Here is a 27368-nt window from a genome sequence, read left to right on the forward strand (position 1 = left end):
ATTCTGAAAGAGACCCTAAAATAAAAACCCAAGGAATATTTGGGCCAAATTTGAACTACGATTAAGGAAAAAATTTAAAGCAGCCAAAAAACCAATTTAAATACCAAGGAGCCACAATAAGGATTACCCAAGATCTGGCTGTCCACACTAAAGGTGAAGGGTAACTCATTCTGAAAGGCAAAAAAGAACTTGGATGCAGCCAAGAATAAACTACCCAGTTATGAGCATTTTCTTCCAGGAAGAAAAATGGAATTTAATGAAACAAATGAAAATTTGTTTCTAAGGAAAAACCAGAACTAAACAAAAATTTGATCTCCAAATAGAACTCAAGAGATGAAGAAAAAAAAAAAAAAAGGTAAAAAAAAAACGAAATTTGTTTTATTTCTGTTGGGGTGGGATAAAAAAAAAAAAGGGAAAAATACAAACAAAGTATAATTTTTGAAAAATTTTAACTTTTGATTTAAAAAAAACATTTTTTAAAAAGGGAAGGAAAAAAGGGAAAAAATTAAAAAGGGGGGGAAAAGGGGGGGAGGAGGGAAAAAGGGGAAGAGGAAAAGGGGAAGTTAAAAAGGGAAGAGGGTTACAAGGAAACATAATCTGGGGTTTTTAGGAGGGAGGAAATGGGATTTTTATAATTCAAAAAAAATTGAATGGGAAACTCCCCAAAAGGAGGAGAAAGGGAAAAAGGAAAATAAATAGGAAAGAAAAATTTAAAGGGGGAGAAATATAAGAAAGGTAAAAACTGGACAAAATTATTAGTTCAAAAATAAAAGAGGGTGATATTGAAAAAACAAAAATTGTTTTAAAAGGATAAGGGGAAAAACAAATCCTAAAAGGGGAAATAAACAATGAAGAATACAAATTAAAACAAATCACAAGTGGTTAAAACTTTAAAGGAGAATTTTAAAAAAAGTAAAAGAAGAAATAACAACAAAAAGTTAAAGGGGAATTCCCCTTACTCAGAATTAACAAACAAAAACCAAAAAAAATAAGAAAAAATTAAAGAATAAATAGAAAAAAAAATTTAGGTGTTGATCTTTGGAGAAAATTGAATGGAGCCAGAAAGGAATTACTTTCCTCAGATTATAACCCCAAAAACTGAAAAATTAAAAAAGATTTAAAAATTAATTTGCAAGAAAGCAAAAAGAAATTTTCTTTCAGATCATGAAAAAAACTACATTAAAAAAAAGTTGGGGTAAATAGAAAAAAAGTAATTGAAACTAAACAATCTCACAAAGAATGATTTGAACACAAATTAAGAAAAATTTAATTTACCCAAGATAATACAATTAATCTAAAAATTTTGGGGATCAAAAAGGGTAATAAGAGGGAATTTTATATCCTTAGATTATTAAATAAAACAGAAAAAGAAAAGATTAATGAATTTCAAAAAAACTAAAAAACCTTCCCAAAAATTTAAATTTAAATTTAAAAAAAGAGAAATTAAAATATTGAAAGTAAAAAACATTGAACTAATTAATAAAACTAAGTTGGTTCATGAAAAGCCAATAAAATAGAAAGCCCTTTAAATCTGATTGAAAAAGGAGGGAGGAAATGAAATTAGTTCTTAAAATGAAAAGGAGAACTTTCCCCAATAAGAAAATTAGAGAAATAAAAGGAGTTATTTTGTCAACTTTTATGCCAATAAATTTGATAATGGAAATGGATGACTACCCAAAAAATATAGATTCCAGACTAAAGAGGAGGAATAAATTGTTTGAATAGTCCCATTTAGAAAAGAAAAGAAAGGAATTAAACAATCCCCAAGAAAAACCCCAGGACCAGATGGATTTTTTGAATTTTACCAAAATTTAAAGAAAATTTTCCCAATGCTTTATAAATTATTTGATAAAATGGGAATGAAGGAGTCCCCAAATTCTTCAGAACAGAATTAATTGATACCTAAACCAGGTAGGTTGAAAAACAGAGAAAGAAAAATAGACCAACTCCCTAATGAATATTGATGCTAAAACTTAAATAAATATTAGAAAAAAGACAGAAAATCATCCCAGGATAATAACAAGATCAAGTAGGATTTATACCAGGAATTATTTTCAATATTAGAAAACTATCAATTAATTGGCCAATTTAATAAAAATTAACAAAACCAAATGATCACTAATAATGCAGAAAGATTTGATAAAACCAACATCCATTCCATTAAAAAAATTAGAGTATAGGAATAAATGGATTTTCCTTAAAATAATTACAGCATCATTTAAAACCATCAGTAAATCATATGTAATGGAGACAAACGAACCATTCCAATAAGATCTGAGGAAACAAGGTTGCCCATATCACCAAATTATTTAAATCGATTAGAAACGCTAACTTTGGCAATAAGATGAGAAAGAGATTAAAGGAATGAATAGGAATGAGGAAACCAATTATCAATTTTAAATGACATGATTGGTATACTTAGAGAACCCAAGATTCTATTAAAAAGATTAGAAAATCTAAACTTTTAGCAGAGTTTTTTATAAATAAACCCCATGAATAGATTCTTTATATCACTAAAAAAATCCAAATAGAGTTAAAAGAGAAATTCCATTTAAAGTAACACTGATAATATAAAAATTTAGGGAATCTATCCCAAGGAAAATAGAACTTATGAGAAAATTAAGACCACTTTTCAAAAATTAAGACGATCTAACTAATTGAAAAAATATTAAAATATATAAATATAATAAAATTTATTTAAACTAATCTTTATTTATTTAGCCATACCAATCAGATTCCCAAAAAAATTTTAATGACCTAGAAAAAATAAAAAAAAATTATATGGAAAACAAAAATAAGAATTTAAGGGAATTAATGAAAAAAAATCAAATGAAGGTGGTTTAGCTGTACCAGATCTAAAATTAATTATAGAGCAGCAGTTACCAAAACCATTTGCATTTAGAATAGATTAGTTGATCAGGAATAGGTTAGGTTAAGACAAAAACAGTCAACTATAACAACTAGTTTTGACAAACCCAAAGACCCCATTTTGGGATAAGAACTTATGTTTGATAAAAAATTGTGGAAATTGAAACTTATGGCAGAAACTAGGATTGATCCCACTTAAAACGTAACCAAGATAAATAAATGGGTTCTGACCTAGGATAAAGAATGAAATTATTAATAATTAGAGGAACACAGGATAGTTACCTTTGACCTGTGGAAGGGGAAGGACTTTATGACCAAAGAAGAACAGAGATCATTTGATCACAAAAATAAAAATTTCTGATTATAAAAAACTGAAAATTTTGTACAAAAAACTAATGCAGACAAGATTAGAAGGAAGCAAAAACTGGGAAAATATTTTACAGTCAAAGGTTCTGATAAAGGCTTTTCCAAAATATATAAGAATTAATTAATTTATGAAAAAAGCTTCTCCAATTGAAAATGGTCAAAGGAATGAATAGACAATTTGATGAAGAAATTGAAACATTTCTAGTCATATGAAAAGAGTTCCAAGTCATTATTAATCGAGAAATGCAAATTGACAACTCTAAGATACCACTCACACCGTCGATTGGCTGATGACAGGAAAACAATATGATTGTTGAGGGGATGTGGGAAAACTGGGACATTGATGCATTGTTTGGATTTGGAAGAATCCAACCATTCTGGAGAGAGTTTGGAACTATGTCAAAAAAGTTTCAAACGGATATTTGTTCCCAGGTTTTATTTACTGGACTTTATATCCCAAAGAGATTATAAAGAAGGGAAAACCTGTATAGAATGTTTGTGGACCCTTTTGTAGTGGCTAAAACTGGAAACTGAATGAGTCCATCAGTTGAGAATTGAATAAATTGTGGTATAGAATATTATGGTATTACGTTCTGTAAGAAATGAAACAGGATGATTTGAAAGGCCTGAGAGATTTAAAATGAACTGATGCTGAGGAAATGAGAGGACCAGGAGATCATTTATACTTAAAACAAACTATTGTGACCAGTTCTGATGGACTTTCCCATCCTCACAAAGAGATCAACCAAACCTTTCCAATGGAGAAGTAATGAACTGAACAGCTCCCAGAGAAATAACTTGGGGATGACTAAAAAACATTGAATTCCCAATTATATTTATGCACATGATTTTTGATTTCCTTCACAAGCCAATTGTAAATATTTCGAGTCTGATTTTTTTTAAAAATAAATTTTTTGTATATTATTTGGGTATCTAATTTATATTTTAATGTATTTTATCTAATTAATCCTCCATCTGGGGAGGGGGGGGAAAGGAAAATTGAACAAGAGGTTTTAATTGTTAATTTAAAGTTACCATGTATAACCTATAAATAAAAGGCTATTAAATAAAATAAAAGAAAAGAAAAGAAAGTCCTAGAGCTCCCAGGAGAGCCCCTTCCTTTTTGACCTCTACCTTCCCCTTGCCACAATCTTCATCCCAGGCTGATTGCCTTTGTGCTCATCATCCTCTGGGTGATTGCTATTTGGGACCATTGGGATATAACCAGTCTACTTTTCCTTCAGATCTGGCATCAGGACCCTGAGGATTGAGCTGGAGAGGGGAAACTATCACAGAAAGAGGAAGAAGTTAGAGTTAGGGTTCAATAAGCAGGAAGTAAGCTTACTGGGGATGAGATCCCCACAGAGAATTTCAAAGGCCTTACCCCTGTCCTCCACTATGCAGAAGGATGCCGGCAGCAGGGAAGGTCAGAATTGGAAAAGAAGGTGGTCTGAACAGGAAAACCCATCCCCTTCCACTTACTCCTTTTCTCTCTCCTCTCCCCATCCTCCTACAGAGACCCCAGAAGTATAAGGGCTTGTGATCCCAGCTAGGAGACCAATAAGAGTTTCAGTGGCTCCTGAATCAGAGCTCTCCTTCCACCTCATTCTCTGCTCTCCTTCCATCTTCTCTTCCCATTTAATACACCCTTAATTCTAGACAATAGATTGACTGTTAGATGTAGGGACAGGGAAACCAGGGAAGGTGGGCCTGGGGAAATTCTGGCTTGGAGCCCCTGGGAGTGACCAGGGGAAACCTAAAACAAGAAGATAAAACACAGTCTAGGACTGCGCCCTGAGGCACAGGAAGGAAGGGGGTTGGGAAGCAGGTCTGGGGAGCAGGAGTAGAGTCTATAGTAGGAGTAGACCTACAGGTCATGACAGGGAGGTCAGAAATATTGGAGTGATAAAAGTGCTCCAGGAGACAATTGAGCCTGGTAAAGAAGGAAGTCCTGAGGTCTGACCAGGAGCTGGGAAGGGATGCTCTGGTAGAAACTGGGCTTGAAGTCACTTAAGGGAAAATGGGGACAGGGTTAGGGTTAGGGTTCCAAGGCTGAGATCTGACAGGAATGAGCACAAGGAAAACGGGTTCTGTTAAGGGACATCAGGAAAGAACTTTAGTAACTGGGTCCAAGTTGGGAACCTGGGGGCAGGAAGGCTGGACTCGAGGATCCTTAAAGGGAGTTAGTTCTGAAGGAGGACCTGAATAGCTAGGCAAGAGGTGGGAAAAGGGGGATAAGATCGTTGGGTCCTGATCAGAATGCTGAAATCAGAACTGAGCAAAGTCTGAAGATTGGGAGGTAAGTCTGGGTAGGGGGAGGGAGCCAGGAAGTTGGGGAAGTGGCTGGGAGCCTGGAAAACGTTTAGGGGTGGAGAGTTCATCCAAAAAGAAGTCTTGGTAGAAGGGGGGCTTTTGATCGAGGTGGAGGGCACTCACCACAAGGTCAGAGCAGAAGACGGGGACCCGATGGCCACAGGAGCCAATAGAAGCCAGGAAATATGAGGGATGTTGGCTCAGGCCTACCTAGGAGCTGCAAGCACAGTTCTGTCAACCAGAAGACAAAGGGATGGTAGCTCCAAGGGAAAGAAGGCAACAGATCAGAACAGCAGGAAGGAGAAAGGATCTCAGCCCAGAGACTTCCTGCTTCCCTGCAACCCAGTCTGGGAGGGTCTTCCCGGTCCCAAAAGCCCTGTCCATCACATAAGATCGTTGAGCTCTTCCCTCCAATCACAACCAGGGCCAGCATTTAAGAACTCTCACTGCTCCTCCCACATAAGTCCTGCCCCCTCCCTCCCATCACAGGGAGATCCCCTCTTCGGCCCTAAACTCCTCCCAGGCCTCCAAACTCCACCCCAGACTCCCCCTCCTTCTGGACTGACATCCACAGACTGATGCTCTCGGACAGCTCCCCCTCCCCAACCTCTCCATCAGCATTTTCCCTCCCAGACTCCTCATCCTTCTGAGCAGAAAGACTGCTCCGCTGAGCCAAAGCAATGCATTCTCTTGGGAGCTGGAAGCAAACGGCTCTTGAGGAAAAGGTGATGCCAGGCACCATTTGTAGCTGTAAATCCAGATTGGATGGTGCTGGTTCTCCCACTGTCTTTGCGATCTTTGACCCTCTACAAGCAGGCCAGACCTTCAGGCAAAGTACCCTTCAAACGTAGCGTTAAAGCAGTAGGAGGAGCAAGTGTAAGAATTAAAGGTAAATAATCAGAGGCTCTGGGAGGAGGAGCTCTCAGTATCACCCTGTGGGTGATGGCGCAGGTGGAGTGTGGGTCTGGGAATTGCGGGGGAAGGATGGGGGAGAGGCCGGGGAGGAGTTGAGGGCAGAAGAGGGCATCTTTGCGTGATGAGTGGGGGACCTATGTGGGAGGAGCAGTGAGAGTCTTTAAGTGCTGGCCCGGCTGTGATTGGAGGAAAGAGCTCAAACATCCTGGGGGATGGACAGGGCGGGACTCTCAGGACCGAAGGAGGGGTTTGGGGAAAGCCGGAAGTCTCGGAGCTGCGCTCTCTCCGCCTGCAGCTCGGCTGTCTTCCTTCCTGGGCAACTCCGAACGCTTTGTCTTCTGGAAACCAGAACCGAGCGTGCATCTCCCAGGTAGGTCGGAGCCGTGCTCTCCACACTTGCTGGCGGCCGCGGAGTATCCCGGCCACTGGGTCTCCTCCTCCTCCTCCTCCTTTGACCTCGTGGAGCGTGTCCTCCAACTCTCCCGGGAGTGCCCCCTTAAGCCTTGCTGCGGGATGAGCTCCCCACTTCCCCAGCGTCCTGGCTCCCCCTGCCCGGACTTACCTCCCGAACTTCAGACTTTGCCCCTAGGAATCCCGGAGTCCTGATTTCAGCCTTCTGGTCAGGATCCAGGAATCCCGTCTCCCTGTCCCCGCTCTTGCTTAAAGATTCAGATTCTCCTTCAGCTCCATTCCCTTTAGAAATCCTCGAGTCCCGCCTTCCTATTCCCAAGAGCCCACCATGGACCCATTGACCAGAGCTCTTTCCTGCTCCCCTTAAGTGAACCCGTGGCTTTTGGGCTGCTTCCCGGCTTCCTGTCTGCACTTTTCTTTCAGGGACTCCAAGCCCAGGTTCCACGAGAGTGTCCCAGCCGTCCTCCCCAGTCTTTTCCCCGGCTCAGCTGTCCGCCTGGAGCACTTCTGTCTCTCCAGTACCCTTGGCCTGCCTGCCCGGACCTATAATGGTCTGTCTTGCCTCCCAGATCCTACCAGGGATCCTCAAACTACGGCCTGGGGCCAGATGCGGCAGCTGAGGACGTTTATCCCTCTCACCCGGGGCTATGAAGTGTCTTTATTTAAAGGCCCACAAAACAAAGTTGTTGTTTTTACTACAGTCCGGCCCTCCAACCGTCTGAGGGACAGTGAACTGGCCCCCTATTTAAAAAGTTTGAGGACCCCTGCGGCACCTCTGTCCCTGGCTCCTCTTCTCTCTGAACCCTCAGAGCCCAGTCCTAGACTCGATTGTGTCTGGACTTTCCAGGCGACTCCAAGCTTCTCGTGCTCAAAAAAGCACAGAATTGAAAAGCTTAGGTGGGAATTTCGTTATTCAGATCTTTGGTGGTTGCTACACTGGTTCTTTAAATATTAATTGTTGTTTAGTTCACTTTCCCCAAAAGTGGTGGGGCTATAAAGGGTGAGGGAAGCAGGACTCTGAGGTGGAGGAAGACCAGAGACCAGTTGGAGGAACTTTACAAATGGACTCACCTTGGTTATTCTTCTATGTACAGAGGGAGCCTGGAGCCAGAGGGAATGGGCCCTGGGAGCCTCAGACCTCCTCAGGTGAGTGTGGTCCATCCAGACCTGACCAACATCAACAGTCACAACCGGTTCCCTTGGCATGGAGGATGGGGTGTGAAGCTGGCAATGCATTACTTATGTATTTTGTCTTTACAAAAATGGTATTAGTTAACACAGTAGGAACAATTCTGTCCAACTCTTCTGGGTTTTTTTCTGATTCACTGAGATTTTAATTTTAATATATTGTTATTGATACTTGTTTTAGGTTGATTAATTTGTTTTTCTATTTTTTTTTTTTTTTTTAAGAATGCGGGTTTAAATTCTTCCTGTGCAACAAGAGAAGTGTTCGGTTCTGCACACATATATTGTATCTAGGATACATTGTGACATATTTGACATGTATAGGACTGCTTGCCATCTGGGGGAGGGGGTGGAGGGAGGGAGAGGAAACGTCAGAACAGAAGTGAGTGCAAGGGATAATGTTGTAAGAAATTACCCAGGCATGGGTTCTGTCAATAAAAAGTTATAGTTATTAAATTAAAAAAAAAAACAAAAAACAATGTAGGTTTAGTTAATCTTCTCTTTTTCTAAATGTTAATGTGTGATAATAGGTCTGTGTTTCCCCCCTGAGGATTACTTTAGCAGAATCCAAGAAATTTGGGGATATTGTTTAATGATTCTCTCTCTCTCTCTCTCTCTCTCTCTCTCTTTTGGCAATGTTCCCATTTCTGAGACCTGTTCTCTGACCCAGTCATTATTTAATATGTTACTGGCAATTCTCCATTTAGGTTTATATCTTTTGTCAGGGATCGCTGAATCAATTTCCATTCTTTTCTCCTTAGGGAATGAAAGGATATATGAATTATTTCTGCCTATTTGCCTTTGTCTGCAGTATCTCTATATCCCAGTGGTTCATTTTTATAGAAGTTCCATTTGTGACAAAGAAATATGCATATTTCTATGTTGTCCCAATCAGAAGATGCCACAAGTCTTTTACCTCTAATTTCCTTAGATATTTGTCCATCTCATTCTACATTTGTTCATCTCCCTTTTCTTTTTAGTTCTCTTGTATTTTCCCTTCCTCTCTTGCCCTTCAACTACAGTTCTGTTCATTAGTTTCATTTTGTTTTTTTAATTTCTTCCATTTTTTCCCCCCTTTCCCAGGAGAATTTCTCTCCTTCTCATTGTCCATCTTCTCTTTCTGTTTTACCTACATGCTCATTGTCTCAGTTAAAGCCCTCTACTCCTCTGGTCTTTCTCTTTCCCCTGTACACTTCATATAATTGACACCTTCCAAGGTATCTGTTCTGAGCTCTGCCCTCCAGATGCTTTCTGCCACTGGCTTTAAGTCAACCCCACTAATTCCTCTTTCCCCCATGGTGCCTTCCTTTCAGAATACTGTGTATCACAGCAGGTGTCAGGGAGAACATGGCTCTATAGCTGGGAACATTGCCTCCGGATATATAGCCTTTCTTGTTCCTTTACCTTTCTTCCATATTCTCCTAGAAATCTCAATCCTGCCTTTTCAGGGACTAAACCCCTAAGCCTCAGAGTGAAGTCCCTTATCTCCTCTAAGAATATCATGAATGGAACCTCTTCAGACCTCCTTCCTTTCTGCACCTTTTCAATCTCTCCTCCTTCCTCCCCCACTGCCCAGGTGGTCTTCTCTTTCCAAGTCCATGGAACTCATCTCCTCAATTCCCATTTTTCTATCCTGTTCTCCAGCCTTTCACATTATTGATCATTTTCTCTTCTAAGATTCTCTCTTTTCTAAGTTTTTAGGATATAACTCTCTCCTGGATTTTTTCCTACTCTCTAACCCCTTCTCAGTCTCCTTTACTGGATGTTAGACTCCCCTTTATTATGGAATATTTATTTTTCCCCCTATTCTTCAGCTCCCATTTTTAGGATGCATCATCGTAGACTGCTTTCTCAGCTCCAGTGCTCTCTGGAATCCATTCTTCTATGCCTTTCCCTTATCCTTTGGTTTGCATTTGTCTTCCACTATTCCAAACTCAGTCAATTCCATTTTATGAGAAGGTTAATCTCATGGCTTGGAGGACTTTTTCCTTCTGAATTAAATTGTGAAAGATGACCACTGCCAGTCTGGCAGTTTGTAGTCTTGGGTTTTGTTTTTGGGTTCTGGGTTTGGTGTTTCTGTGGGTGATCTGTGGATCTGTGGAGAAGAATCTCATTGGAATTTCATTTTCTTTGTCCAGAATTTCCTTCATGATTGGGTCCATTTTTCTAAGCAGTTGTGGCTTTCTAGGAAACCTTTCATCATTAGAGTCTAAGTCCATGTGCATTCTGTGTTTTCCATCAATACATTTGCCTTCTGCAAGGAGCAGATTTTCTTTAAATATTAATTGTTGTTTAGTTCACTTTCCCCAAGCTGTCCTTCACTATTGTGTATTTTCCTTCCTTGTCTATTCTCCTTTATTTTCTTTGGGAAGAGTTAATTTTCTCTTCCTTTCACTTGACATTTCACAAAAGAAGACCATAAGAACCAGAAGGATGGAAAGGGGTCTGGATGGGAAGGAGGCACTAAACTCAAAGACAGAGTGGAGAACTCAGCCAGAAAAGTCCCAAAGAAGTAAAGCCAGTGAATAATGAGTAGGTAACTGAGCTGTCTTCTTCAAAGCATTAGCCCTACCTCATGTTGATAAAGGGGGGCTGTGGGATGCTTGTGAAGAAAAAAGGTTTGTCATAACTTCTCTTGGGAGGAGGTAAGGAATCAGAGATCAGTTATCCATCTGAATGGGAAGGGGTGAGATCTCTCAGGAAATTGAGCAAAGCTTCTCCAACCTCAAAACTAACACAGGCCCAAGTTTCATCTTCCATAGAATCAAGTGACTCACTGGAAAACTTCTCCACTCTCCATTGCCAAATCAGATATTGCCTAATAAGGGGAGGTTTGAATTAATTGGCTGCCTTTTGGCTTCCCAGGCAGATTACCTCACTTAGACTGTATGTCCTGTAGACCGGCCAATGGGATTAAATGCAGCAGGGTGGGTGGAGGATTCCTATGCTGGGGCTATATAAGCCCTACAGTAGGCCTTTGTGTCTTTTTCTCTCCACATATGGACTGGCCAAATGGGGAAATACTGGCTTCTTGAGAACATATAAGAAACTTTTGCTTTGCTCCTAGAGATGGCTCCGCATTGGGTTAGAGTCATCTCTGTCTTATAACGGACAAAACCTAATTGTGGTGCCATCCTGTGGTGGCTATCCTCCTGTGGGTCAGTCATCAGGGGCACTCTGCTTCTTGGTATCTTACTCCTTACCCCTCCCCATGCCAGGTATTATCTCTCCTAACTCTATTCTGCTTCCCAACCCCACTTCTCCTTACAGATAACTCACCCTTTCAGGATTAGCCTGCCAGCTGAGGGCAGACCCCAACTTCATGGGGGGGGTTCCTTTTCTACTAGGTAATTGTGAGTTCCACTGAGGAACTTGTCTCTCAGATGCTGTCCCACTCTTTCATATTTACCATTATTGTATCCCTTCACTTGGTCGGTAAGCTATTTCCCTCAATAAATCTTCCTTTTCCTAGAGAGAATAGTCATGGTGAATTCTTCACATGGCTGAACCCCACTTTTGATGCCTGCCATCCCTTGATGACAAACCCCACACCATCAGTCACAACACTATAAAATGCTTCTGGCAAAATTCAGTCTGACTCTTACTGACCCTGGTTCAAGGAGGTGACCCTGACACTCTGAAATGGTCTCACCTTTGAGTAGATCCCTTCTCTGCTTTGTTTCCTGCTATAAATTAAGACTCAGGGTTCCCCTAACCCTAATTCTGAAGTGACTTCCAACTCTATATTTCATGACTTTTGGTGCTTTAGGAGTGGGTGACATTCAGGGATGTGGCTGTGGACTTTACCCAGGAGGAGTGGGGCCTCTTGGACCCTCCTCAGAAGGAGCTGTACAGGGGGGTCATGCTGGAGAATGCCTGGAACCTGCTGTCCCTGGGTAAGAACATTTCCTCTGCTAACTCTGAATCTGCACTCGAAGGGCATATCATCATTCCCTGGGGTGGAGGGTTTAGGGGGATCAGTATTAGTTAGAATGGAAAAAATGCTGATCAGCTGTGTCCAAGCAACAGGGTCCTCCTATATGTCTTTACATTGGATGATAGGGTCCTTTGTTGTTCCTGAAACCATCTCTTAACAATTCTAGGTAACTTCAAGTCAAAGATCAAATCAACATAGAAACATCTCAAACATGAAACTTATCTCAGAGTTTATTTTGTCTGACTCTAACTGGACCTGAATTCATCTGCCAAAGTTCTGAAAAGGGCTCAGGCAGCTTTTCTTTATACACCATTGCTCTTTGTGATGGGTGTAGTATGTGGAATATTCTTTTTTAGGCATAAATTTGTTGCCCCTAGCAACCCCCAGTACAGGAAGTTTCTCCTTAATCTTCCTTCTTATTGCCCTCAAATTCTCGCCCAAGTGGTAGGAAGGAAATGGGAGGGAAGCAGCACTTTCTTTGCCAGGTGCTGTGCCAAATGCTTTCTGTACTATACTGTGGCAACAATATTAAGTAAGAACAACTTCCAGTAACCAAATTAATGAAAAAGCACAAATGAACAAAGATGTTATTTGCATCCAGCGGAAGAACTGATGACTAGAAATATGTAGAGCATAATTTGACATATATGTGTATCTGCATGGTTATATAGGTTTACCATATATATTTCTGTACAGTGATAGACATCTCTAGGATGGGGACAGGAAAGTGAAGGAAAAACATTTATAATTTTGTTGTCTATTTGAAAGGAACAGCAAGTTGTATACTGTAAATTTATCATTTCATGATCAATCATTTTTCTATTTTACTATATTGTGGAAATGCTTGTTTGTAAGTTAAAACAAAATTTTATGACTGTTTAACATATAAAACAAAATTTTATGACTGTTTAACATATTACCCTTGAAATTTAGGTGATATTGTTACTCCCTTTTGAAAGTAGAGGAAACTGAGGCAAACAGTTTAATATATTTACCAAGGAGTTAAACTACAAAGTATTCAAGGCCTAATTTAAGCTCAGGTACTCCTGCCTCTATGCCCATGTCTCTCTCCACCACCCTACCGGCTCCACCTAATTTCTAGATAATGGAAACTCTGGAATGAGTCTGTCCTTCTGTCAAGAAGAGATTCCAGGACTAAGGTCCCTCTTAATCTGGTTCAAGGCTGCTCAGGCCCAAGAATCCTTTTTACCCAGGTATGGGGTTAGAAGTTTCTGCTACAATGGAATGAAAGAGGATATGAGGTGGGGGAAGAGCATTTGCCTCTTTCTTAGACTACCTTGTACAACAGCATGATGGGGCAAACCTTATCACGGGTTACTATCATTACAAACACTAGTGGGTGACCATAGACCCTCATGTTTGAATAGAAGGGGATGAATCTTAAAATGGAGCAGCTCTGGATCCTCACCCCATTCCCTAAAAGCAGTTAAATTTCAAATTTCTCTCCTTGGCCCTAACTGCTTTCCATGCCCAGGACTTCCAGTTCCCAGAGAAGATGTGATCTCTTATTTTGAGCAAAGGGAAGTACCCTGGATGCTGCACCCAGAAGGCCTGAGTCGCTGCCCTCCAGGTGAGTAAGGAGAAAGCAGTTGTGGTTACAAAAAGCCTTCAGGAGTTACCATGAAATAAAAACTTGGTTTGGGGGAAGAAAGCCCAGTCTTAGAATCCTTCAAATATGTTTTTGTCCGGTGGCTTCCTGGATCAGTCACTGAATCTCAGTTTCCCATCTATAAAATGAGTGCTTGCACTCCATGGCCTTGTGGGTCCCAACTCCCAATGATCATCTGTGATCTTATTGGAATCTTGGGCAGTGGAATTCTCCTGAAAGTGCCAAAAGGGCTCAGGATGTCCGAGGTGAGCCATTTCTTAGGACTTCCAATCAGCAAACATCGTGGGGCTGCTCTATGCAGGGCCCTGGACCAAGCACCAGGAACAAAAAGAGATGCAAGGGACATCTGCTGTCATAGAGGTCACAGACTGGTGGGGCAGACAGTTATACCAGCAACTCTGTAGAAACCCACTGTGGACCAGGAAAATTGTTTAAATTTAGTGCCTTAGGAGGTCGCTAATTAGTGAGGATAACAGTGATTTAAGGAGAGCACAACTGGGGAGGAAATAGTCAACATGAAATAAAATAGTGAGCACCTATTTATATGGCATATATATAATTTATTTATGTTTATTTTCATATGGCCATTTATATGGCCCTACTGTGTGTCATGCACTGTATAAATATTGTCTCATCATATCTTCATGAGATTGCTGACTAGCAAGTTTCTAAGATGGTGTGAAAACTTAGGTCTTACACATTCCAGACCCCATCCACAATTTTTTCACTGTCCCCCCAGCTCTATTTTGATTCTGAAACAGATATGATGAAAATGGTCACACGTGGAAAACAGAAGAATTAGACAAATCTCATTGAGAGCTGGAATTTCATTTTTAAAAATTCTAACCGGTCAAAATTATTTGTTAATTATTATTAAAAAGATTTATATTACTATTGACTCATGACAAGTACTTCATTAATAATTCACACAAATGAATTCAAAGGTCAATTGCAAATAATTGCTTTTTGTTTTTTTTCTAATAACATTTAATATACAAAACAACCTTTAAAAGGATAGAATTTCTTCAGATATTACTTTTTTTTTTTTTACCACTGGTAAAGTGGCTACATTATCACTAACCAAGCCATGTTGCAAACCAATGCCTTTGAGAAACTGCCAGATAGAAGATTAACATAAACAGAAGATACGCTCAAATTAGAAAGTGATCTAAGCATTTCAGTGAGTGGCATTTCAAGATCCATTTTTGTAAAAGGTTGTAGACTTCCATGATGATTTCATGATGGCCTGTCCTGTGTATTGCTAGAGATCATGGTTTTCAGGTAGCCTGCCCTCACTGCTGCAAGAATGGAAAGCCAGACAACATTTAGATCTAGTGGTTAATGGTTTGATGAGATGTGATTACTAAGTAACCCGGGAATTAGAGAACAGCTTTGGTGCAGTCAGATCCTGCCACTTAGGGTCTTTTTATACTTGTGGCTATTTGTACATGACTAGCCAACCTTCCTGGAATTTTGGAAGCAATTTAATGTCAGGTTGAGAAACTGAAAGAATGTGTTGCCCTTAGAAGCCCTCAGCATTCAATGTAATCACTGCATGATCTCATAAAGCTGTGCATTTCTGATCATGGTAGTTTGAAATCACTGCAGAAAGATAGTTGGTAAGGTAGATGAATGCACATACATGTCTCAGGATAATTTACCACTTAAGATAGCACTGACAAATGTATGGATCAAAGCCCTTGGATCATTGTCTCAATACTTGAAGGTGCTTGTGAAAGGACTAAGAGGTACAGTATCATACTTTACCCTTCTGTACCACATGTTGATTTACTCAGTTTTCTTTTTGAGGAACATTTTCTCTTTTTTACTGTAGTTCATCAGGGGTTAAGTGACTTGCCCAGGGTCACACAGCTAGGAAGTATTAAGTGTCTGAGACCAGATTTGAACTCAACTCCTTCTGACTTCACGGCTGGTGCTCTATCCACTGTCCCACCTACCTGCCCCGAGGCACATTTTCAGATGTGGATAATCTCATGCATTTTTTAAAAAAAACAGTGTCTGTCAAAAGGATATGCAAGGTGATCTGATAATTGTTTAAAAAAAATAAGTAGTGGCTACCTCCAAAAAAAGTAAGGAATCAGAACAAAATTCGTTATGCCTCATATAAAATGGGAAAAAACAACACACAAAAAGCAATGGTTTTAGTATTCTGAATGTGACCTCATATAATGTAACAAAAAAAAAATTTAAAGTGATCACAAGAAAGTGAAGGAAACAATTGACAGTGGAGATAATTTGTCAAATACTGTAGCAGAGTATGCCCATTCATAAGGCATGAATTCCAATATTACCTTTCAGGATTTGAGTCAAATCACTCAACCATTCTGACCTAATGGCCTGAGCTCACTCAGTGAGAATGAAGACATTTTCTGTGTTGTCACAGGTTTACTGTGAGGATCCAATGTATTTGTGCATGAAGCTCATTAGAAATTAAATCAAACTTGGAATATGAGGTAATGAGATTTTTAAGTGATTGATTCTGCCCATTTAAGATTTTGCTCTTTTTCTATTGAAATAGAAAATAACTCAATTTCTGTTCTACTGATACATGGAACAGGATGTGTGTGTGTGTGTGTGTGTGTGTGTGTGTTGGGGGAGGAGCTGTTCTCCTGCATGCACATGCAAATAATGTCTACATTTGTTTTGTTCTTTGTGGCCTTTTTCCCCCCACAGAAAGGGAGATTAGACTGGAAAAAAAGGAAAGGACGGCAGATCTAAGCCTTTTTGTGGAAGGAATTCTCAAACCAAGATTCATCAGTAATGGTCCTGCTAACTTCATTTGGAAAGAGATCTGTGATACACATGAGAAAATCCTCATTAGAGAGAAATCTTATGAGCATAACCAAAATGGAAAAACTTTCAGAGAAAGGACAGCTCTTCCTAGGCATTTACAGAGAATTTATACTGGAGAGAAACCTTATAAATGTAACCAATGTGGAAAAGCTTATAAAAAAAAGGAAACTGTTATTATTCATCAGAGAATCCACACTGGAGAAAAACCTTATGAATGTAACCAATGTGGAAAGGCTTTTACACAAAAGAGAATTCTTACTAAACATGAGAGAATCCACACTGGAGAGAAACCTTATAAATGTAACCAATGTGGAAAGGCTTTTGCAGAAAGGGGAGCTCTTATTGGACATCAGAGAATCCACACTGGAGAGAAACCTTATGAATGTAACCACTGTGGAAAGGCTTTTGCAGAAAGGGGAGCTCTTACTGGACATCAGAAAATCCACACAGAAGAGAAATCTTATAAATGTAACCAATGTGGGAAGGCTTTTAGAGAAAGGGGAAATCTTATTGTACATCAGAGAATCCACACTGGGGAGAAACCTTACAAATGTAACCATTGTGGAAAGAGTTTTAGGAAAAAGGATACTCTTATTGTACATCAGAGAATCCACACTGGGGAAAAGCCTTACAAATGTAACCAGTGTGGAAAGAGTTTTAGGAAAAAGGAAGCTCTTATTGTACATCAGAGAATCCACACTGGAGAGAAACCTTATAAATGTAACCAGTGTGGAAAGACTTTTAGGAAAAAGGAATATCTTATTTTACATCAGGAAATACACACTGGAGAGAAACCTTATAAATGTGACCAGTGTGGAAAGACTTTTAGAAAAAGGAGAGGTCTTGTTGTGCATCAGAGAATCCACACTGGGGAGAGTCCTTATGAATGCAACCAGTGTGAAAAAACTTTTATTTATAAGTCTAGTCTTGCTGTACATCAGAGAATCCATACTGGAGAGAAACCTTATAAATGTATCCAGTGTGAAAAAACTTTTCTTTATAAGTCTAGTCTTTCTATACATCAGAGAATCCACACTGGCGAGAAACCTTATGAATGTAACCAATGTGGAAAGACTTTTAGAAAAAAAGGATGTCTTATTATACATCAAAGAGTCCACACTGGGGAGAAACCTTATAAATGTAACCAGTGTGCAAAGGCTTTTAAACAAAGGGTAAGTCTTACTCGACATCAGAGAATCCACATTGGAGAGAAACCTTATAAATGTAACCAATGTGAAAAGGCTTTTACAAAAAGGGCAGCTCTTACTGGACATCGGAGAATCCACGCTGGGGAGGAATCTAATGAATGTAAACAATATGAAAAGGCTTTTATATAAAAATATGATTGGTTATTGCCAGTTCTGTGATGAAATGGAAAGCCATTAAAATAAGCAGAAAAAGGGAGAAAACATTGGGAGAAGATGATGTGTTGCTTCTGCCTTCCATACTTGTCTTTCTCTTGCTTTAATCCTATAGGAAAGATAATTAAAGATTCCTGTGAATAGCAGAAAGCCTCTTAGTCATATTGGAGTCTTCTTTTCCTTCTTGTCACCTATTTGAAAGGCATTCTGATGGAATGAAAAGATCACTAGATTTGGAGTCAAGAGGACATGGGTTAAAATTCTAATTCTGTACCTCTGTGTCCTTGACAAAAATAATTTAACTTCAACGGTGCATTCAAGTTAGTATTGGATCTCTTCCAGCTCTAAATCCTTTGAGAAGCTCAAGAAGAGCTTGAAGATAAACCATACCCTTCAATGCCACATTCCTGAGTTGTCAGGTTCAGATTAGGGCTAAAAATTCAGGTGATATCACTAAGCTTTCTGGGTATGATTGGCACTTAGAAGACTCAGCACGATATGGGAAATTCTCAACTTAGTGCTTTGTTGAATTAGGAAACTTGCACATCATTCCTAAATAAATAAATCTATGCAGCTCATGAAACAGATTTCTTGGTTTAGTTGTTTAGACAGAAAATGTTTTATTAAGATGCTTTTAAGAATGAAAGATTTCCAATCTGAGTTTCACCTTATATCTGATCAAATTGGCAGAGATAATCCTAAAAGCCGGAAATAGTATTGGGGGGGTTATAGAATTAGAAGTACAGTAATACATTGTATGTAGTTATGAATTGGTCCAACTTCTTAAATCTAGTTGGTATTAGGATTTATTGAAAGGCAATTAAATATCCAGACTTTGTGACACAGAGACTGCTGCAAGGCTTGATTACTAAGGAAGTGAGGAAAGCAAAGGTTCTAGCCATACTAAAATAATCATAGTGGCTTTTTTTTTTTACTTTATTTTTTTGATAGCAAAAGAAAATACAGGTGCAAAAAAGAAACAAAGGTGTTGTTTAGTTGGAGAATGTCTGAACAAATTATGGTGATGAACATATTTGAATGATGTCACATGAAAAACTAGATAGGAAGAATTCAGAGAAGCATGGGGATATGGAAATGAAGGGAGTGGACTGAAGTGAGCAAAACCCAAACATCAGTGACTCCCTCAAATACCAGTGATCTCTTCAACTTGAAATTCATTGCAACCATGGAGTTTCATAACTGTGTCCATTCTGTGTATTTCTTGCCAGTGTTTCACATAAATTCACAAAAGATCCATCCAATATGATGGAGTCCGTCCTTACTTTCTCTTACCATCTTGAAGGGCACTTGTTCTGGCTTATTCACTTACCAGTGCTCTTCCTTGACATGTGTCCACCTCATCTTTCCTTGTTCTACAATTCTTTCATGTGAAGTATGAGCAATATCAGTTATCCCACAGAGGACACCAAGAAATTTCAGAAAATGCTTTGATCAGCACATGACTCCCTTGATAATTGGAGAAGCAACTGCCAAAGATGATACCAACTGGACTACAGATTAGCTTGTAAAATTTATGATCTCTACACTAACAATGGAAAAACACAACTCTGAGCCCCTACAATCTGTTGTTCTCAATAGGTTTATACATTAGGCAGAAATAGGGGCCTTCACCAGTTGTCTGGGTCTATCTTTTGCCCCTGGGCTGACTAAGGACAGAGTGAGGCTGGTGACTTTGCAGAGTTCTGTCTCACTTAAATCCAACTCACTTGTAAAGCAAAACATGAGCCTCTGACGATGTCAGGGCTCTTTGAGAACAAAGATAGACTTCAGAAAAACCTGGAAAGGCTTACAAGAACTGATGCTGGAACCAAAAGAATATTGGACACAGTAACAGCACCATTGTGGAGATGATCAGCTTTTATACACTTTGCTATTCTAAGCAAAACAGTGATCTGAGACAATTCCAAAAGATCCATGTTGCTAACTGCTGTCCACATCCAGAGGAAGAACTATATAGTCTGAATATAGCATGAACACAACTATTTTCACATTGATTTTTATTTTTCATTTTTTCCTTTCACATTTATTTCCCCTTTTGTTCTGATTCTTCTTTTACAATATGACTAATGTGGAAATATGCTTAACACGGTGGTCCATGTATAACCATGTATATTAGATTGCCTGTTTTCTTGGGAAGGGACAGGGAATAGGAAGAAGGTGAAAAATTTGGAACCTAAATCTTACAAAAATGAGTGTTGAAAACTATTGATACATATGATTGCTTTAAAAAAAAAAAGTGGGTAGAGTAAGGAGTAATACCATTAAAAAATTAATTCACAACAATAGAGCAAAGAACAAATCCAGAAAAAAATTCATTTTTAAAAATGGCAAAGGGACAGCATACCAGAAATTTGTGGGATGGAGCCTAACATTCTCTAGCAAATATCCAAATACTTAGAGGACATTTTGAGTTAGATCCCCAACTTGCATCATGAACTTACCATGTCCAAAGAAAAACCTATTACCTCTCCTTAAAATCATATTCCCTCTCCCCCCCCCCCCAAATTTCCTTACTTAAGGATGCTAGCACTCCTCCAGTTACCCAATTCAGCAGCTCAGGCTGATTCTGAACTCCCTGTCTTTCAACACTCACACCTAATTGGGGCCAAGTTCAGTTTCTTCTAGGATCACCTTATCTCTTACATAATCCCTTCACTCACACAGTAGCCACTCTCAATCAGGTTCTTATCACATTTCACTTGGGGTGGAACTGGGCTCCTGGAACAGACCTCTCCACTGCAGCTCTTCCAATGAGCGGCCCAGGGACGCTTCTATAACGTAGGACCTAAGGGCATCCCTCTACTCGGTTACTGCAATAACCATCACCTCCAGGATCAGCGATGACGTTCTCTGTTGGGTCTGCAAAGCCTCCCTCTTCCCAGCAGCACTCTGCTTTCCTCCCCTTCCCACAATCAAGGCTGCAGCTAAATCAGGTTTTCCCTTCTCCCCATGGTCCCCTTCAATCTGTACGTGTTGGATCGGACTGTTCACACAGACAATGACATCACCATCTCGAAATCTGCTTTTTGAATTAGAACATTTCTTGCACAATGTCTCCCAAGCACTGCAAAGGAGAAAGCAAGCTCCCAGGCATTTCTGACGTGTCTTACAAGGAAAAATCCGGTCCTGCTCTTGGTCGGAGTCTAGATTGATTGCATTCAGGGGAGAGGACAATCCTGATGGAACTCCTTTTAATTCTAGTTCTTACAATTCCTCATAGTACTGCTTTAACGCCTTAAGGTCAGGTCTCCTTGTAAGTCGTCAAAGGTCCCATCTTTGACATAGGTCCGATCCAATATAGATTTACAATTATAGAGAGTAGAGAGCGGTCCAATTTTCCCAAAAGTCATTCCCTGCCAGCTGCTCCCAGAACCACCCTTACCTGGTCCTGCAGATCCAGCAGGCAGTGTTTCTGCTTAGGAGAAGGGGAGGAGGGGTGGAGGTGGGGGCAGGAGCTTCCAGGTGGGCCGGGGCGGGGGAGACAGCGTTGCCAAGTGAAAGTGTGAGCCCCGAATGGGGTTTGGAGGCCAGGGAGGAGTTTAGGGCAGAATGGGGGATCTTGGAGTGATGGGGCAGGGCGTGTTTTGGGGGGGAGAGCGGGAGGCAATGGGAGTCCCTAAATCGGCCCTGGGTGTGATTGGAGGAAAGGGCTTAACGATCCTGGGGGCCTCGGGGCTGGACAGAGGGTGCTCTGGGGAATAGGAAGACCCTTCCAGAGTGGGCTGGCCGGAAGCAGGAAGTCTTGGAAATGAGGTGCTTTGCCTTTCTTAAAGCTCAATGGCTTCAAGTTTTGCAAGGGAAAATGTTGCAGAATTGTCTGTGCATATATTTTGAAAAATAAAAAGTTCTAAAAAAAAAAATAATAAAGCTTAATGGCTTCAGTGAACCCTGAGATGACTCTGCCTACCTTCCTTTGGAGCCGGGATCCCTCGGGCTTCTAGAGGCAGCGCTCTTCCCAGAGGGGGAGTCTGAGCCAGAGCCCTAACCCGAATCCCCCACTACCCCCTCCCCGAGAACCTAATGAGACTTCTGCTGACTGCTTAGTCATGGCAATCCAACCTTCACTCACTATGGGGAGGCAACTTAAATTTTACTGAAACAATTGCCTTTGAAAATGCTAATGCCTAATTTAAAAAGCATTAACTTGGGTAAAAAATTGAAAATAACAAATAGAAATCATTCAAAAGTATCAGTATTTTGGAATGTCTACTTTTCAAGGGGCAGACTAAATTGGGACAATTTACTATCTAAAAATTTTACAAATTCTTGTAGATGCTTTAATTATGGGCAACTGGATCATATTACTCCAAAGGTTGCACTTCCATGCAATTCAGAAGATAAACTTTTTAAGTCCAAAATGCAGGAAAGACAAACATTGAGCTTCTGAATATTACTCTCAGAATGACAGGGAAGGTGATTTTGATGTGGGAAAGATTCCAATCTTTGATTCCCCCCCCCCACCCCCCACCCCCAGTTAATGTAAATTACCCTTTGACTCACAAATCCTGGTCCCTTTGAATTCCAATAGAAGGTCTGGACCTGTCCCAGCCCCACCCGGATCTGAGCCAACTTTGGGGCTACACCCCAAAGCCCCTCAAGCTAAGTCTCCTATTATAAAAGGGCCACGCTAAGAACCCCTCTTTGCAGAGATTACAAACATGCCAGCCATGTGAGGACCCTCTGTTCACTGGACCCTCTGTCCAGTCCCTTCCTTATCTCTATCTTCACCTATCTCCTACTTCTAAACTCAATAATAAACCTCTTTTATCAATCTAGCTCTCGGGCTAATAAATGCTTTTATTGGGGACTCTAGCAGCTACTAGACCTCATTTACCGCTGTATCCTTGCGCCGAATCCAAGGGGGTTGCAGGGGAGCTCTGTTTGACTCCCTGTACCCCAAACCTGCCACTAGACCTCAACTAAATTCTAATTTCATTTAGGTACCCCAAATTTAGACCTCAACCAAATGGTCTACACCTCAACAATTTGATATCAGGAAACCATTTTTAGTACTAGCTCAGCCACAGTCAAACAATTGGCACTTTCCCTTATTTCCCCCTCAAGCAGGGTTTAAGCTTATGCCTGGAATACTAGACTCTGAGTTTTTGGGTAAATAATTGGTCTTTGCTGTACCACTTCTCACCACTATATTTTTTTTTTAAGGGGGAGAGGATAAAAATCATGTAATCAGATTCTTTGGTCCCCTAATCTTTGGGGGCGGGGAGAAGGGTTGGTCAGGAAACCCTGAATTTTCTGGCTTTGTAATCTGTCTCAGTAAACTCTCCTGATTCTAACCACTCCTTAGTCCACCACCTTCCACTTTTAATTCATTTGGAGATTACTCCTGAACCTAGGGTCATAGAATCAACATCTATTTAGGCTGTAGAAAACAGGATAAAATTGTACTGTCTTCAGTTCTTGGCTATTTTCCAATCGGGAACCTAGCTGGCTGAAAATTCTCAGTATCAAAATAAACTCTTTTTTGCCAACTTAACTTGGAGACTAGGACTGCAAATTCTTTCTTAATACTTATGACACTGACCCGGGAACCCTCAAATGCTGTTATACCGTGTCATCCTTTAACATTTGGTGGCCCATATGGGGATCCCCAAAATTTTATATCTTAGTAAGGTAATTATTAATAATACCTTAATAAGGTAAGCCTCCTTTTTGCCACTACTCTATAGCTGGGACAACCCAAGCACTAGGAAGTCTTGGGACTGTTGAGAGATCCATACTCAGCTGATTTTCTCATCTGAGGATGCCTAGATTTGGAAGTTCCTACATTTCTTAGCATGAGTCCCCTTAACCAGGGGACATCTGTCACCTACCATGCTCTCTGGGATGCCTGAAGAGGATGGTTGCTATAGAACTAGAAAAATCTAAGGCTTGTGGCAAAACTGAGACTGTAATGGGCTGAGGTTTGAGTTGATGCACTGAGGTCCCAAGTACGTGAGGCTAAATGGTAATTGGGCTATACTCTATTAATATACATGATTGGATAAAGAATGGTCCCTGCCCACTCTCCCTGCAAGTCCTGATGTGTTGTATAGGAAATGACGATTTTGGTGGGTGGAGGCAGAGAGAGAGACAGGAAGAGAAGCTGGGAGAGATTGGGCCTGGGTTTGAGACTCCGAGCTGCTGGTTGTGTGGCTGCTGGTCGAGCTAGCTTCTTGACTCAGCTGCACACATTGCTATCGCTGATTCTCTTCCACCTCCAATCCTTCTTCACTGAGAATAAAGACTGACGATTTTCCCCTAACCTGAATTCCTGACTCCTGCTGATTTAAAAATACATGATCTTCACATGAGACAATCCACCTCTGGCTCCATTCCTAAGGATTCTCCCTTAGGCTGTCTCTTAAAAAACTGAAAAAATTTGGCCTGAAAAATCTCAAAACTAAGAAGCTTATTTTCTTTTGTAATACTGCTTAGCCTTGATATATCTTGGGGAAGCAGGAAAAATGGCCCATTAATGGCTTAATTATAGCAAATAGCTCTTTGAGAAATAGCTTTTGGCCAAACAGTGGCAGAGGAGGAAGAACATGGAGTCAGAGCAAGAATATATGCCAAAGACAAGGGTAATTTTTCAGCATTGATCCTTACAAAAACTTCTGTTCCAACTTTTCCCTTCCTTCCCTCCACCCCCTTCCCTAGATGGCAGGTAATCCTATACATGTTAAATATGTTAAAGTATATGTTAAATACAACATATGGAAAAAATGGGAGAATGGTTTGATTTCTTATAAATTAGAGTCAATTCTCTATATATTTTGGAAATGAGGCCTTTATCAGGACCTTGAACTCTTGTCTGCATTAGTTTTGTTTGTACAAAAGCTTTTTAACTTGATATAATCAAAATTTTCTATTTTGTGATCAATAATGATTTCTAGTTCTTCTTTGGTCACAAATTCCTTCCTCCTCCACAGGTCTGAGAGGTAAACTATCCTATGTTCTTCTAATTTATTTATAACCTATCTCATTCTTTATGCCTAAATCAGGAACCCATTTTGATCTTATCTTGGTATATGGTATTAATGCCTAGGGGAAAAAAAGAACTCTTGAGAATTGTATTTTTGTTACATACATATTTTTGTTAATACATAAAGAGTACATGTATAATTGGGTTTTACTGTTATAATATAAAAAAGGCTCTAGAGGTGGAAATTGTACCAGAAAAAGGGAAAAGTGGAGGTACTACATCTCACAAAGAGGCAAAGGAAACCTATTATATCTGAGGAAAAGAAGGGAGGAGGATGAACATAGTGTGAATCTTACTCTCATCAGAATTGGATCAAAGAGAAATTATTAGACATATTCAGTTTACAAAGAAATTTTTCCCACCTCATTGAAAAGTGGGAGGGGAAAAGCAAAAAGGGAAGGAATAGGCTAATTAAAAGGGATTACAGAAATTGTAAGGGAAAGGTTTAAGAAAAGGGGAGGGACTGTAAGGGGGAGGAGGGATCCTAAAGAGGGAGGGCTTCATGAGGCAAGTGTTGCTCAAAAGTTTAATACTGGGGAGGGAGATAAGGGGGAAAGAGAAGAGAAAAACCTTATCTGGGGTTAACAAGATGGCAGGAAATACAGAATTAGTCATTTTAACCATAAATGTGAATGGGGTACACTCCCCAATAAAATGGAGCTGGATAGCAGACTGGATTAAAAGCCAGAATCCTACAATATGTTGTTTACAGGAAACACCCTTGAAGCAGGTTGATCTATCCAGAATAAAGATAAAAGGCTGGAGCAGAATCTACTATGCTTTAGGTGAAGCAAAAAGAGCAGGGGTAGCCATCCTGATCTCAGATGAAGCAAAAGCAAAAATTGATCTAATTAAAAGAGATAAGGAAGGGCACTATATCTTGTTAAAGGGTAGCATAGATGATGAAGCAATATCAATATTAAACATATATGCACCAAGTGGTGTAGCATCCAAATTCCTAAAGGACAAGCGAAGAGAGTTGCAAAAAGAAATAGACAGCAAATCTATAATAGTGGGAGATCTCAACCTTGCACTCTCAGAATTAGAAAAATCAAACCACAAAATAAATAAGAAAGAAGTTAAAGAGATAAATAGAATACTAGAAAAGTTAGATATGATACATCTTTGGAGGAAGCTAAATGGAGACAGAAAGGAGTACACTTTCTTCTCAGCAGTTCATGGAACCTATACAAAAACTGAGACTGAACATGGATTAAAACATACTATTTTCACTTCTTTTTCCTTTCCTGTGGTTTTCCCCTTTTGTTCAGATTTTCTTTTTCCAACATGAAACATATGGAAATATATTAAAAGTAAATGCAAAACTGTGTTCACATCCTTTGACCATTTATCAAATTATAATCTATATCAGATTGCTTGATAGCATGGGAAAGGGAAAGATAAAGGAGAGAAAGAGAAATAAAATTGGAACTCAAAATCTTATACAAAGGAATATTGAAGACCATCTTTACATGGAATTGGAAAAGTAATATTAGCATTGATTTAATCCTACAACAAATAATGGTTTCCTAGTGATATAATGATTGGTTTGTACTCAGTGTACAGCATATAAGCAAGAAGTTGTCAGGGCCAGAAGGGACAAGTGCACTAGAAGCTCTCAGAGGCTGAGACAGATTCATTCCATCTTCCACCTTTGTTGTGGCTGGAGGCTGAAGCACAAACCTTGGAATTCAGAGAGATTCAGAGACATTCAGGGAGATTCAGAAGCTAGAGAAGGCAGGTGAGAGCTCAAGCTCTCAGAACCAAGAAAAGATAGGCTTTTAAGAAAACTAGCCAAACCCCAAGTGAAGGAGATAGAACTTTGAAGGAGACAATAAAGGATTTGGACTTTAATATCCGGCTGTACTTGTGGTGATTACTGAACTGAAATGAAGGCTGCTTCCAGAGACCCCAAGAAAACCTCAATGGAGAATATTACATTTTAGAGAGAACATTACATTTTGACGCCCAATGTGGGGCCAAAATTTTCTTTAAGTTGAACAAGTTGGGAGCTGTATCTAAAAGTCTTCTCACATTGGTTACAAGCATAAGGTTTCTCTCTAGTATGGATTTTCTGGTGTCAATTTCTCCTTTCTCTAAAACCTTTTCCACACCCTAGGCATTCCTCCAAAAATGCCACCTTCGTCTCCTCCTTCTAAGGTGGTTCTTGCCAGTGAACACCAGTTTAAAATGTGTCAAAGTTTGGGACAATGCTTTCAGATAATACTCTTTTCCCTACTACTTGACTGATTTTGCCCTATATGTGTACTATATTGATATCAGCTGGACAAGGATCAATCTTATGAATTCTTATATTTTATATCTTATATTTATTTTTTATCTTATAATTTATATTTGATATCTTGTATCTGATATCTTATATTCTATACCTCATAGATTTATCTGACATATAAATTATTCCTCATGTCAGCCTTGTGACAAATTACTTCTAGTGATAAATTACTCTTGGTGACTACCTCTTCCCTACTTTATCTTCTCCTGTAATTTGCTTTCCCCTCTTACCTTAATTGTTTCTCTCTCCTTCCAGGACATCTAAAGGTCCCT

General features: G+C 39.8%; 2 protein-coding genes across 2 annotated transcripts; both read left to right on the plus strand.

Annotated features, from left to right (window-relative positions):
- Window positions 1–6097: 6097 nt before the first annotated feature.
- On the plus strand, window positions 6098–14463 carry LOC100914182 (zinc finger protein 8-like). Its single transcript, XM_031949078.1, has 4 exons — window positions 6098–6832; window positions 7968–8019; window positions 11828–11954; window positions 13491–14463. Exons 1-4 carry the CDS (start codon window positions 6675–6677, stop codon window positions 13592–13594), a joined length of 441 nt encoding a protein of 146 aa, XP_031804938.1. The 5' UTR covers window positions 6098–6674; the 3' UTR covers window positions 13595–14463.
- Window positions 14464–15542: 1079 nt separating this feature from the next.
- Window positions 15543–19977, plus strand: LOC116420896 (zinc finger protein OZF-like). The gene has a single exon (XM_031949077.1). The coding sequence runs from the start codon at window positions 16205–16207 to the stop codon at window positions 17774–17776; it is 1572 nt and encodes a 523-aa protein (XP_031804937.1). The 5' UTR covers window positions 15543–16204; the 3' UTR covers window positions 17777–19977.
- The last annotated feature ends 7391 nt before the right edge of the window (window positions 19978–27368 follow it).

This window comes from Sarcophilus harrisii, chromosome 1, assembly GCF_902635505.1.
Source record: "Sarcophilus harrisii chromosome 1, mSarHar1.11, whole genome shotgun sequence".
NCBI lineage: Eukaryota > Metazoa > Chordata > Mammalia > Dasyuromorphia > Dasyuridae > Sarcophilus > Sarcophilus harrisii.